The following is a 14,765-nucleotide window of genomic DNA, read 5'->3' as shown; positions in this document are numbered from 1 at the left end:
TCTTCTTTTGAGTAAAAGATTCATGGGATTTACAAAAATCAATTCTATCCATATTTTCCAATAATGCTCAAAGTTCCTCTTTTAATAAATACTCATAATTTGAATTATACTAAAAATTCCTCTTTTTCTATTTAATTTCTTGGATCTCAATTATCATGAAAATTTCTCTTTTTGCATTTAAATGATTGAATTCCAAATGTCATGAGAATTCCTCTTTTATCATAAAATAAATTTATCTTAAATTCCTCTTTTCTTTAATAAAATATCCATTTTTTCAATTGTGCCAAAAATTCCACTTTTACCATTTAAATGATTGAATTCCTAATGTCATGGGATTTCTCTTTTATCATTTAAATTTTCTCATGCATAAAATAAATTTATCTAAAATTTCTCTTTAAATAAAAATATTCACCAAAATTTCTCTTTTTCCATTTAATTACATGGATGTCCATTATCATGGGAATTCCTCTTTTTGCATAAAATAAAATTACCAAAAATTTTTCTTTTTCTTATTTAATTATTTATGCATAAATACTAAAAATTAGTTTTCCAAGAATGTGATGAAAATCATTCTTTTAGCATAGGATGACTAATCCTAGAATATGGTAGGAAGTCCTCTTTTCACATTATGCATAAAAATGAGGTATGTATTAATTTCTAAATGAGGTATGTATTTTGATAGCTTCAATCCTATTAACTGATAATTTTTAATATTTCTAGAAAGAATAAGACTTTGTAATACAATTATGATAGAATAATTATCCTTAGACTTAAATCTAATTTATGGAATTAAATCATAAGTTTACCATAATTTTATTAGCATAAAAGCATAAAAAAGCCATTTTCTTAACCTCTAGCTTAACAAGCTTAGAGATTGATTTTGAATTAAGAATTTATCAATGAGAAGCATTCATTTACTAAAGAATTAGTCAGGAATGACTATTATTTTGGGAGAGAGAGAGAGATATACATAAGAAGCATTCTAATTAAGCATAAAGATTAACTCTTTTGTGATTAATCATTAAAACTCTTAGAGAAAGCTTGATTTGCATTAAAATCAACTAAATAGAAACTTCTCAAGCTTGAGAGGGGTTGAGAAGTGAAATCATTGAGAATATTAATGAAAACCATGAAATTACTTCTTACCTCTAGATTTGGCTTGCTTCTTTATCTTAGAAGGAAGCCCCCAACCAATCAATTGGTTTAGTATGTTGAGAAGAAAGCTCCAAGGATTGTTGAAGAGAGAGAGAAGCTCCAAGTTCTCCAAAAGTAGAGGATTTTTAAGGGATAATAGAAAATATCATTATTCTAATGTAATACTGGCATGGTATAGTTCACAGATGAGAATACAAAAGAATGAGGGTCTATTTATAGGTGAGGGAGGCCACTAACTGAGTCCAACTAAGTTCTAGAATTTTCTAGCTTCAGTTTGGCTGAATTTGGACAAGATTTGGACCAGTTTAGCTCCCATTTTGATCCAGGAGAGAGGAGAGATAAAAATATCACAATTTTTTTGAATTAAAAACTCATCCACATGTGTGAATTAGGTGCCTACCTCAAGAGTCTCCCTCTCCTTACCAAGGTGTCGAAAATGCATCATTATTCTAAAATATCTCATTTTTTTAGTAATATCTCATAGTTTTTAACTAATAAACCTTGTACTCAGTGAACTCTTCATCTTATGTGAGCATTTACTCATTTTTGGTTATTTTCTTTTATTCTTTGGATTTATCTCATCCCAACACTTGGATTGATCCTATTGGCCCATAGGAACCTTAATTGGACCATAATCCAGAAATTTCTGAAAACCTAGACCCTTAGGCTAAGGTCCCTTATATCACTTTTAATTGATTCCTAATGCACATTGGAAAGTTCATTTTGAACTTCTATTTTAGGGGAAACCATTTTAGATACTAGGAGGATTTTTATATCCAAAGATATCTCAATTTTGGATTATCTCTCTCTAGATATTTTCTCTCTCTAGGCCAAAACAGGGTAAAACAAGATCTTTCTTTTATTTCAGAGAGGGGATAATTACAAGAACAGAAGGGGAGGTTCTTACACATTTACACCTCAAAAGCTAGAGGGAGGAATCTTAAAACATGGATTCTAAATGTTTGTAGATATTATAGTATAGTTTTAGAATACCAAAAGGGTAATATAAGGAAGATTCACATAAGCTTAAGTGCGAGTATTGTATATTTCTAGCTACCCATGGCTTATAATCCATTGATAACTCTGTGCTACCACCTCATAGTAGTTGGCTGGTGTTTTGGGAATATCATCTGGAAACAAACAGGTCTAATTTTTTGACACTGTTGTCCAAGATTTCAGAGTTTTGGAGCACTTGACACCAACTACGAAGGTTTAGCACAATAGGGTGCAAGGGATAAAAGTAAATATCATGTGGATTAGTTAATACTACATCCCCCAAAAAATTCTCAGCCATAATGATGAGATCAACATCACGTTCAGTATTTTGCTTAATGAGTTCTCCTAGGTTTAGGTCCTCAGACATATTTATATCATATTGAAGCAATGAGAGGGTTAGTGTAGACAAACAAAGAGTAAGAATTTGAGGAGGGGCCCGAGGAGTTACTGGCAACTAACCTATCTCCAAGGCTCGTTCAAGGAGTAGGCGCATTTCATCTGTAGGTTCTTGTCTTTGACTTCTGTCTTGTATGGCCAGTTGTCGTTCCAAGTCTTGGATACAGGAGTCCTTAGTGCAATGAGGAGGTTTGATATAGCTATTTCTCTAACCATTCGCATAGCATCCAGCTCCTTGAAGTGCCTTGTTGCTTCTTCTTCCACACGTCGGTGGTAGCCTCCCTTCCCTGAGCTTCTGTGATTCTTTAAAGTCTTTCAACGGCCAATCTTTAACTGTCTTGTAGCTGTTGGGTTATTTGTGCCATTTCTTCCTAGTGTGCAATCATCATTCTCTGCATTGATTAGTGTTGATGATGTCATTAAGTGCTCTTAGCGTCTCTGCATATGCCTTGTTGGTTTGTTCTCTTTCTCGTTGGCAAGTGGGTCACTCTGCTTTCTGCTTCCTTCAGACCTAAGGATAGCATTTGGATCTGGCCTTGTAACTCTTCTTCATTGGCTACTAGGGAAGTGCGTTGAAGCTCCTATACTTGCTCGGCATGGATGGTTGCTAGCTCTTGGTTATGGGTGACTTCTTTCTAAAGTTGCTCTTTAGCCTACTCCAGCTACGCTTTCAGATCCATATTCTCTTTAATTCTTTGCACAATAGTTTGGCTGAGAATCAAATTATTATTTTCAACGCCGCTTGGTACCTGGTCTCTTGCTCCTCGATGGTCTTTAAACTCTTCATGATCACATCCCTATGTGTGGCCTCTGCCGCTATTAGGTATACTTGCAAGGTTTGTACTTGGTTGTTTGACTCCTGAACTTGCTTCCAGAGTGTAGCATTACGATCATGAAGCATATGTGTCGTGTGAGGAGATAGCACCGCCATACTCATTGCTCCTTCTTGTGGCCATTTCCCCTTCCAATCTTGCATGCGGCAAATTTAGTAGCTTATCCAACCCTTCCACTGTTTCCTGAAAGATTTTTTCATAGTCTAGATTATGTAGGAATGACAGATCTGGTATCATCTCTTCGTCCTCTAGGCACTTTCTTTTGTTTAGATTGGGTATATCTTCAACTTGTGGCCTTTTACCTGTATCCAATGGCACTGCTAGGACTTGCATATCGGGAGCGATGTTGTTTCTTCAAGCTCTTGGGGTTCTTCCACTAGAACTACTTCTGCTTTAGTCTCTAGCTGCATCCCCACGAGTGTGTCTAACATAGTAGAATTCTTGAGTGGAGACAGGTTTTTGAAGATTAGCTGAGCTAGGCTTTGAGGAGGAGTCATTTGCTATGCTTCTTCTTGTGTGGCCTTGTTTTGATGGTGGCTTCTTGCTGCTCTAGTACTTCCTGGTACGACTTGATCTCTTGTGCAAGCTCAACCTCAATTATTTGTGTTTCCTCAGCCACATCTAGTATGACACCTCTCATCTTCCTTTCCATCTTCTTTTTTCTTCCTCTCTTGAACTCCGTCATTATTGCCTTAGTTTCCATGAGGACAACTTGTCCTTGCATTTCTATAGCGATCAGTGCTGGTTGCTCTATCTGAGGAGTGCCAATTGCATTCTCTCTAGCTTTGGTTCTAGAAGAGGCCTCCTAGCCACATGGTTCTAGAAGAGGAAAAAAACTATTTTCTTAACATATAGCTTATGGCATAGTTATGGTTCCTCATAATCATTGCTACATCATCACTATAGTTGATGTGCCTTTCTCTGAGCAGGTGGACGAGACATCCTCTTCTTCACTATCCACAAATACATTTTTTTTCTTCTATGTGTACACTTGAAGCTTAGACTTCTTGGGTCATCTACCATGTTAGTATGATTGAGGATGTGCTACAGAGTGTAACTATAAAAAATTATTTATATGATTATATTACAAAAGCGTTATCTTGATACAGTTATTATCTTAATTATAAAATCTTATTTTGGCTCTTGATAAGAGTACTATTAAAATCTATTTTGAAACTCTTGAGTATCACAATTTCTTGATTGATAATATATACTTTTTAAAAAGAGTTCGTTACTACATACAGATGAATTTTAAAATATCATGAATAAGCTATTTAAAAGTTGTCTATTTTTAAAAAAAATTACACTCATTTTTAAAGAAGATGTATCCTTGATGTGACAAAAAGGGGTTAAATGGTAATTTTAGTTATTAAATGAGTTATGAAAGCATGAAAAAGCTTGCTTTAAGAAACAAAAGTTTATACTTTCCAAAATACTTTTTTGTAAAATATCAGGCAGGGACTTAGGTTCAAATTTTACTAGTTACTACACATGGTAAGGATGTTTTAACTATAACATTTGCGGCCAACTTAATGGTGAGTAAGAACTCCTCAGCTAAGAGTTGATGTTTTTCATTAACTTGATACAAAACATCAACTTTTATGAAAATTTGATATTTTGCATCGAGTTGATGTAAAACATCAACTTTATATTGAAAACATCAACTTTCTATGCAAAAGATCAACTTTTTTACAATACTTGATGTTTTGTAATAACGTTATGCAAAACATCAACTTCCCACAAAACTATGATATTTTGCATCAACTTCCCACAAAACTTTGATATAAAACATCGAGTTTTGTGGAAAAGTTGATGTTTTAAATCAACTCGATGTAAAACATCAACTTTTGCATAAAACTCGATGTTTTAAATCAACTTCATGTAAACCATCAACTTTTGCATAAAACTCGATGTTTTGCATTAATGTTAATGCAAAACATCGAGTTTTATGAAAAAGTTGATGTTTTGCATCAACTCGACAACATCAATTGATGTCGAGTTGATGCAAAACATCAACTTTTTCATAAAACTCGATGTTTTGCAACATCGAGTTTTATGCAAAAGTTGATGTTTTGCATCAAGTTTCGGATGCTCCAGAGAAGAAAGTTAAAGGATCGGAGGTTGATTTTCACAAAAGGCCTGTTTTAGCGATTCCTTACGTGATGGCAGAGACGACCTATTCCATAAATTTTGAGTACCAACACGACTATGTTTCGATGTGATGTGCAGATGTCACAAAGTGTTTACAAAATCTCTCCATGAATCTTAATATAGCTAAGAGCATTGTAGAGAGAATGAAGCTCATGGAGACAAGCATTACATAGTGGCATTAGCTCTATGACAAAAATACTTGCCCTTGCTAAATCCTTTTCCCTAGCCTCTTCTATGCATTCAAAGAGTGGGAGATAATGATGATCTTTTTCAAAGTCAAGGAGAGGACAACAAGGAGAGGGGAGGAGAAAGCCTCAAATGTAGTTTAGGAGGAGGGGCAGCAAAGCACTTCACATGTAAAAATCAGGATTAGGGTTAGGAAAGGTATATGTCTAGGTCTAAGATGAGTAAGCTCTCTTTCTCTCTTCTCTCTCTCTCTCTCTCTCTCTCTCTCTCTCTCTCTCTCTCTCTCTCTCTCTCTCTCTCTCTCATTGAGGTAAACTTCTATTTTGTAAGGAGTCATTGTTGATAGGAGTGGGGTGGTGGAGTGGCAAAACATCAACATGTAGCTTAAGAAAGGGTGTAAAAAAAGTAAGGGAAAGGGCTATGGTGGGCTTGGTTCAAAAAGAAGAGGAGAATGATACTCGGAAAAGCAACAGGGTAAGAGTTAAGAATTATTGCTAGAGAGGAGGATTACTTGACTAGGGCTCGAATTAAGGTTAGTCTTAAGGATACACTACATGTAGCTGATTTAGAATTATGTTGATCATAAGGTAAGATTATTTTTGTTTTTTATTGAGATTAGTATAAGAAAGGGATGAGAGTTAGGGTTAGGAAAGAGTAGGGTTAGGTCCTGAAAACATGTACGTGTATCACATGAGCTCACTAGAAGGGGTTGTTAAAACCACTTTTTGGGATTAATTTACATAGATGCACTTATATAAGGGGTTCATTTTAATGCATTAAAAAAAATATAATAGTGGGGCCATTTTGAAAACTTAAAAGTACCCCTTGAATATATGTGATATTTACTACTGTGAGGGTTGACTTGATCTATATAAAGATAGCAAATGAGTTCCACAAAAGGGATTTTATATTCTAATGGAGTTACAAAGAAGTTACCTATGTAAGGGGTTTTTTAATTTCAAAAGAGAATTGTGACTTCATATAAAAGGGGTTCTTTTATTATCTCAAAATTTACTAAAGAAGTGTGTTTAATTGCCCCTTCTTTACATAGTGATCACCTTAAGAGATGAATGTAATACAATGTAATTAGGCTTATTTAAGATCAGCTGGCAAGCCGTAGGCCCACAAGGATTTATTAGTTGATCTTATACAAAATGGTGAAAAGTTTGATAGCATGCACGGTTTAATGGAAATCAAAACATAGTTGCTAATACAAGCATGATACCAAAGTTGGGCTCACTAATTTGTCAAAGAAAATGGACATGTATACTTCATAAGGACATGGATATACATCCAAGGATGATAGTGGGCTTGTAAAAGACCTCTTGTGAGAACAAGGGTGGTGCAATGAAAGAGAGATGATCCTTTGGAATCTATGGTAGGCTTTGTAGGATCCTCTCACCCAAAAAAAAAACTCTTATAGTTAGTGGAGAGGGTACCAAAAAGCATGACATGCTTGTACAACTTTCCCTTCATTCATAAAGTCTTTTGACATGTTTTAGGGGATTGGATCATGGTTTCAAACCATACTACTCAGAAGAAAGTCACAATTGCTTTTATATCCAGAGTTACTACCTTCAAGTGTCCGACAAGCGTCCAATAAAACCGTGATCAATGTGGGATGATTAATTAACAAGTACGCATGGGTACAACTGCCCTTTGATTAATTGCAAAGGTGGACGTCCTTACATAAGAAAAGGGTTGCTAAAGCCTTTCATAAAGAAGTAAGTGTAAGCGTAAACAAATGGTTTGTAATAAGTGAGTGCAAAACGGTTTGATTAAAGGGAGCGCAGACGTAGTTGTAAGCTTAGCCCTAAGACCCTTTCATGAAGGCTGTGTGAAGCTACTAAGCCGCCCTACTAAACCTTAGTGGTAAGCTTAGCCACAAGCCCTTTCATGAAGGTTGTGTGAAGCTACTAAGCCGTCCTACTAAACCTTTAGGCAAAGCATCCTAGTAGTAATAAATTGATGGATTATCTTCTAATGCTTCGACCAACAGAGCCATCGGAGTTGTTCAGGCGGACGAGGGTGTAGGTTGCAGTCCCCGACAGGGCGCCCGTGATGGGCCCAATTATGTACACCCATATTGCCGTGTAGTTGTTGGCCACTATGGCAGGTCCCAGTGTCCGCACCGGATTCATGGAAGCTCCCGTTATCGCACTGCATCAAATCATATTGGTTTAATCACATAAGCACGTATATATACAGGTGTTTCCTCACAGTGATCATCAATAGAAGCGATTCTAATTAAGCAGTACCCTGCCAAAAGATTGTTTAAGATCACGGTAGCTCCAACGGCGATGGCTGCGAGTTCGCCCACCTGAACAACAAACAATAATTAACCATTTATTAGAGCACTAAACACACACACGCGCACACACACTAATGCATGCATGCAAGCATAACGTGTAACCATACATGATACATGTGTTACCACTACTTCTAATATATGCAGAACGCTTCATCTATACAGATTTATGTACACACATGGTCGCGCATATGCACTTATTAAGAGATTATTTTAATCCGCGAAGGCTGTTTTAGATGGTGATTTAAGGGATTGATTATTACCGCTCGCGTGTCAGTGGCAACAGCAGTGACCACAAACATGAGGCAAAAGGTGATGATGAACTCCACCACAAAGGCTTGTGGGGCTGTTCCGGAAGGGGCCGTGAGACCAGCTGATCCCCCATATTCCAGAATCACTTTGAGAGCGAGTGAGGCGACTATTGAAGCTCCCAATTGCGACACAAAGTAGATAGGGACCTGTATACATTTGTCTTCATATTAATAATACTTCGGATTTAGGTTACCAATATGTATATCTCATGTATGCATGTAGGTAAGCACAGTATGCATACATATTTATGAGATTTATATGTATGTGTATTAACTATATTCTGTCTATGTATCACATCTCTCTCTTTCTCCCTCTGTAAACCCAAACAGAAGCCTTATATATTACACTGTTAACAATATGTATATCTCATGTATGCACATGTTTATGAGATACATATGTATGTATATGAGTATATGTGTATACCAATATTTTGTCTATGTATCACCTGTGTGTGTGTGTGTGTGTGTGTCTCACTCGCGCGCACACACACAAACACAAGCCTTAACACATTGCACTATTAAATGATACAAATTAACACATCATTAAGCCTTACATTTTCCTAGATAAATACCATGAAATTATTGTCAACCTTACAGCATGCGAAATTACGTAAAGATACGATAAATACGCCTTAACCATATTTAGAATGCCTCACCTGCGACCACGGGAACTCCTTAATGGTGGCGAAGGCAAGGGTAACAGCAGGATTAAGGTGAGCCCCGGATATGTGGCCAGTCGAGAGAATAATTATCATTACTGCTAATCCTGACGCTAATGCCACCCCCATGTAGGTTAGCCCCCCATTGGTCTTCTCATTCATGATAGTGGAGCCTTCCGCAGCAAAAATGAGCAAGAAAGTGCCCACAAACTCTGCGCCAGCCTGTGTTGATTAATCAACACAAAAGCGTCAAACCAACGATCGATTAATTAACTAGCATGTTGATTCTTTTTTTTAACGCAATTTAGTGATGAAATAACTATTTATTTGTACTTAAACTTAACAGCTACTTACTATTTATTTGTACTTATACCTAACTGCTTACTCAAATGTAGGATAGATTAAGCATATTTGATTAATTGAGGTAATCATTCATCTTAATTAGTATAGTAGAATTTGCGTAAGTTAATCAAATAATTAAGTAAGGAATTTACCCTCTTAAGTAGAATAGTAGAAGGTGTATGGGTGGTAGGCGATTGGGCAGGCTTTGCTGGGTCTGTATTAGGGCTAGCATCGCCAGTCACACATATTTCTAGCATAGATGCCCAACCGTGGCTTAAGCTACTATTGGATGAAGGTTCTTGAGCTGCCATGGAAGCATTTGGGCAAGGGGTGGAAGGAGTATCAGCCATAGCTAAAAAGCTTAGGATCAGAATATAGTAATGTACTGGCTATGAAGCTCTTTTCGTAAGAGACAAGGCAACAACACAATGCAATGATGGTCCAACAGGTGGGCTTTTATTGCTCGAGGTGGCAACGAATGTCTCATTAGCCCTTTTACAGAAGAGTTTATTTATTTTCTGTATAAAAAAAGGGGAAAATCTGCACCACACACTAGGTGTAGGAATTGCAATCGCACGTACAAAGACACAAAGCAACTTTAATCCAATATTCCCACAGTCAGCTGATTAAGACCCGATTGCATGCCCTAAAAAGTTATTATTATTATTACCAAAAAGATGAAAATATCCTCGTTGGGCACGCCCCATCACCTCACCATAGTACTGGAGCACAAGAAGGTTGTGAGCAAATAGTCACTTGCACCCCCCCCAATATGAAGGGTTATTTTCCCTAAATTATAAAAAAACATTGCATCTTGAAAAACGTCTTCACTATGCCCTTCACATAGCCTAAATTCCACTCCAAGTTTGAGGCCTCATGCTCATATTAGCAATGCTCTCAACCTCTCACCTCATAGCCTAAATTCCACTCCAAATTTGAGGCCTCGTGCTCTTATTAAGCAATGCTCTCAACTTCTCACCTCATCTCATTAATTGTTTAAATAAGCTGGCACAAGGGTACATAAACTCCATTTGCATGTTGTGTCAATGTTTGAACTACTAACATCCTTGGGTACGGTGGGTCATGTTGTGCTAAACCACTTCAACAAGAGACCAATGTGATTGCTTAACCTACATCGATATAACATGTGTACTTGAGATAATGGGCACATATTATTCACACATATATGTCACAATCAATGGAGCTAGTGTGCGATAGTATCCTTAACAAGATGCACTAAATCTCATGAATGTAGTGCATCTTATGTGTACCATCATTCATATGGTATCCATGCTCAAATTCACATCATTATTAGTGCACCATGGTTGTGACAAGGTATCCATGCTCAAAAGCTCATAACTAAGATGGACAATCATAAGTGGGATAGAAGTAGGAAAGGGTGGTTTAAAATGAGTTGAAAAGCTCATCAGTTTAGATCATGAATGTAAAAATAAATATTATAATAAAATATCAAAAGCTCAAAATCACATGTTGCTTAGGCTACGATTTGTGGAAGAAAGTTGGAAAGCTCAAACTTTTGTGGTATTAAATGAATCAAGAGTGGCCATTTGTTTCCATTAATAAAGACAAAATACACATCCTCCAAATCTTTGAAATAGTTAAAAAAAACTTTTTTTGCCATAGCAATGATATGCATAGATCCCCATTAGCTTGGCTCCACAAGAGAATGGTGAAGATGACCCAAGATTTTATCCATTGAGGCCAAGATAAAAAGTGGCAATTGACTTCTTATTGATGAAGTTTCGAGAGCTTTTCTCAAGGACTTATACATAAGAAAAAATCAATCACATAGATATCAAAGGTCGATCTTTTCCTCACACTTATACTTGATTAACATATTAACAAATGTTCTCAAAAGATAAGAAGGATGAGTCATTAGAAAGTCTGTTTTAATTTTCTCGTTATGTAGTTTACTCTTATGCTTTTCTCATAATATCATATACCTTGATTATAACACTACTTCTTTAAATGTAGTCTTTTTTTTAACTAATTGAGAAGATGCAAGGAAAAGAGTGAGGAAAAAAACAAAAGTGGAGAAAGGGAGACAGGTGATGGATATAAAAAAGACTATTAAGTTAAACCTTGAATCACTCTTTAAAAAAATAAGAAGAATGGTTTGTGTTGTTCAACATACAACTAATATCTATGCAAACCATTCTTTTATTAAAAAATGAAAAGATTTTGTTCAAGTTGTTACTCATAACTATCACCAATCTTGCCTTTGCAAGGCAAATAGAAAACTCCAATTTTTACATTTCAATCCATTAAAAGTATGTATCTTTCACATTTCAATCTATTTGCCTTTGCAAAGGCAAGGCAAATACTAAACTCAAATTTTAACATTTCAATCTATTTAAAATCTTCAAGACATCATAAAATTGCATTAATGATAGCAAAGTATATCATTTAGGTGTAGTGATCCTTGATATTAAAAAGCATGTAAATGTAACTTATAAATGTGTATCCTTGACCTATACCTCACAAGAACATGATTCCATTTTTAAAGGTCATGTTATCTTTCTTGGTTTTAATTTAAAGTGCAAATGTTCTAACAATGTGTTTTTCAAGTTCTTTCTTAATTTCTTGCTTTCAGATTGGAATTGTTAGTCTTCTCACAATGTTCTTGGTTTTGATCTCAGATATAAAGAAAAAACTATGAAAGTAAGGTACTTAAGAGTCCCATTTTTATAAAAAAAAAAGTATGTCGGTGAAAAGAAACACGTTGCTATTTTTTGAAAACTATAACCATTATACCGTTTAAATTTTATGGAGTAAACATTCTAAAATTTAAGTATAAATCATAGTGAAGTACCCAAAGAAGAACATGTAAGGGGGAACACTAATTAAGGCAATAAAATTATTAAACTTTAGCAAAATTCCTTTTAAACACCATCATATGCTAATTTTTTTCTTCTTTTATCAAAGAGTGTGATGTTTTTCTCCCACTCTCTGATTGGCTGTCATGTGATATACACAGTTTTCATATCCATAAAGTTAACTAAAAGCCACATGAAATGAGAAATGACGACATATTTGTTGGAAATATTTTAGGAAAATCCACATTAAATCATATAATGTAAAACAATGCGTTGATATGGGGACTTCTTTATGTGCACATTGTTTTTTCTTTCTCCAAACAACCTTATTAAAAAACGATCGCCTACTTGAGTGATCCTTGTAAACTTTTAAACAAAATATACCGTACATAAACATAGAAAGCAAAATCCTTCAAATGATCACATTTTCTATTTCATGCATTAAAATGTCAAAGAGATATTTATAGTACTTAATTAGTATTATTAAGATACACTTTTTAGTAGTATCTAACTAGTAGTATTAAGATAGTACATTAAATCACCACCTATAAATATAAAGAAATATATATTTTTATAGCCCAAAAAGAAAGGTGCAATGATTATAGGCAACCAAGTATTATTTGCGGATATAGCCTAACATTTACCTGAAGATAGATTATGTTCTTGGCCTAACACCAAGTTGATGAAGATGCCAAGTGAGCTAATTCTTCCTAAGAGCTTTGGTGAAGATGTCAGCACAATTTTGGTCCATATAATAGTTCTCTAGCTCAAGCTCTCGCACATAATGATACTTAATCTCAATGTACTTCATTCAAGCATGAAACATAGGGTGCTTGGCAATAACCAAGAACCCATACAACTTTGCTTGTCACATTACACGGATGTAGACCCACTAATCTAAACTCCCATGTCTACTTAAATCCTCCTCAACCATATTACTTCATAGGTAGCAAACACGTTGCGCCTTGTACTTAGCTTTTGTAGAAGAAAGGTTGAAATTATATGCTCATGTTAGAGATAATGTGTGTGTGTTTGTGTGTATCAAACCCTAGCCTAGAAGCTATAAAGGGATCAACTCTCTCTCATATGGTGTGAGAGGAGGACAGAACTTTGTAAGTCTTATTTTTAGCAAAAGCAATCCATAAGTCTTTCGCTAGTGTTTCTCTCTCCGCATAATAGCTATCTTGTGTGTTGTTTGGCTTGAGCTTATCCACTTGTTTTTAAACTTGGTATCACAACCAATCATGTTGTATGTCTATCCTCTCCAAGGAAGTGTACTAGATCAAGATTTTTTCTTGGAGTTTGGTGTACTAAGTGCTCCAATGAAGGTCATACCAAGGAGGAGTGCAAGTTGACCCTATATTGTGTAATTTGTGTGACCAACACACGTAGCACAGAAGTCTGCCAGTACAACAGTCGTGTTTATCATCTACCACAAGCTACAGGATCAGGGCAACCCATTGTTTTTAGCTAGCAAGTGGCACCCATCAATCCAACAAGTGCTAATGCACCACCGTATCGTCCCTGTGGGTGCGATAGATCTGGAGGAGTAACCCGAGGTAGTTTTCACTGTTAGTATTGTAAAGCCCAAGGCCGCCATAATTCTGACTGTTGTAAAGCCCCAAGTCACCGTAAGTGTGATTGTTGAGTCTGGAAGCACCATCAAGGGGAGTTTTCACTGTTACTATTGTAAAGCCCTAGGTCACCATAAGTCTGACTGTTGAGTCTGGAAGCACCATCAAGGGGAGTTACAACAAAATCAGGTGGAGAGATCTACTTCTCATGCTCCAACAATTAATATGGTCCAGATTGAGCCTATTCCGATGGAAGACAATCCATCAATGGGCTGTAGTGGTGGTGACACATTCAAAGGAGTTAGTGACGAAAGAAAAGAATGCTTTGCCAAGGGAAAAGGACAAACCCGTGGATTGGGTGGACCAAAAGCATGTTCGGGACCATGTTTCCAAGTTAGTGTAAGAAGCATAAGGGGTGGTCTAGAATGATTAGCAGGTCCTATCCCATATTCCAGTGGCAAGACCAACTTTGTCGTCAGTGAAGCACAGTAAGGCAAGTACGATTGTCGTTCCTTCTTTTGAAAAGCTTGACGAAGGCTAAAGTAAGAAGTATTCATGGATGTTCTGGGGATGAATCTAACCTTCGAGAGTAACTGGAAAAAGGATGAATCTAACCTTCGAGAGGAACTGGAAGAGAGGAACTGAAAAAAGGATGAAGAAGGCCAGAAAGTGCCAGTACACACCGGATGCATGAAAGAAGTCTAGTTGGATGAAGGAGGCCAAAAAGTGCCAGTTCGCATAGGATGCAAGAAAGCTGTTGAGTTTAACGATACGCCACGAAAGAGGTGTGAATATAAGTCAAAGGAAGCAAAAAGTTTCAGCCAGATGGGGGAGTAGATCCCGGAGACGATAAGTTAGTCAAAGTAACATGATATTGTCCCCATCAGTCTCTGGAAAGAAGAAACAATCGAGACATTAGGAAGTTGACCACTCATCATCGAAAGTAGCACCTAGACATGGATGTTGGAATTAGGGTTGCAGGAAAGCACACAAAGCTTGGAGAAGAAGAAGCAAGAA

The 14,765-nt window shown here is 36.3% G+C and overlaps 1 protein-coding gene across 1 annotated transcript; it reads right to left on the bottom strand.

Annotated features, from left to right (window-relative positions):
- Window positions 1-7,323: 7,323 nt before the first annotated feature.
- Window positions 7,324-9,797, bottom strand: LOC147641256 (aquaporin NIP6-1-like). The gene is made up of 5 exons (XM_086819737.1): window positions 9,490-9,797; window positions 8,993-9,217; window positions 8,289-8,483; window positions 7,976-8,037; window positions 7,324-7,877 (listed from the first exon to the last, which is right to left on the bottom strand). The coding sequence occupies exons 1-5, from the start codon at window positions 9,685-9,687 to the stop codon at window positions 7,691-7,693; spliced, it is 867 nt and encodes a 288-aa protein (XP_086675863.1). The 5' UTR covers window positions 9,688-9,797; the 3' UTR covers window positions 7,324-7,690.
- Between the last annotated feature and the right edge of the window lie 4,968 nt (window positions 9,798-14,765).

The sequence above is a fragment of the Cibotium barometz genome, chromosome 2, assembly GCF_041138505.1.
Source record: "Cibotium barometz isolate CiBa-2024 chromosome 2, ASM4113850v1, whole genome shotgun sequence".
Taxonomy (NCBI): domain Eukaryota; kingdom Viridiplantae; phylum Streptophyta; class Polypodiopsida; order Cyatheales; family Cibotiaceae; genus Cibotium; species Cibotium barometz.
The sequence above is the reverse complement of the archived record's forward strand: the minus strand, read 5'-3'. Positions and strand labels throughout refer to the sequence as shown.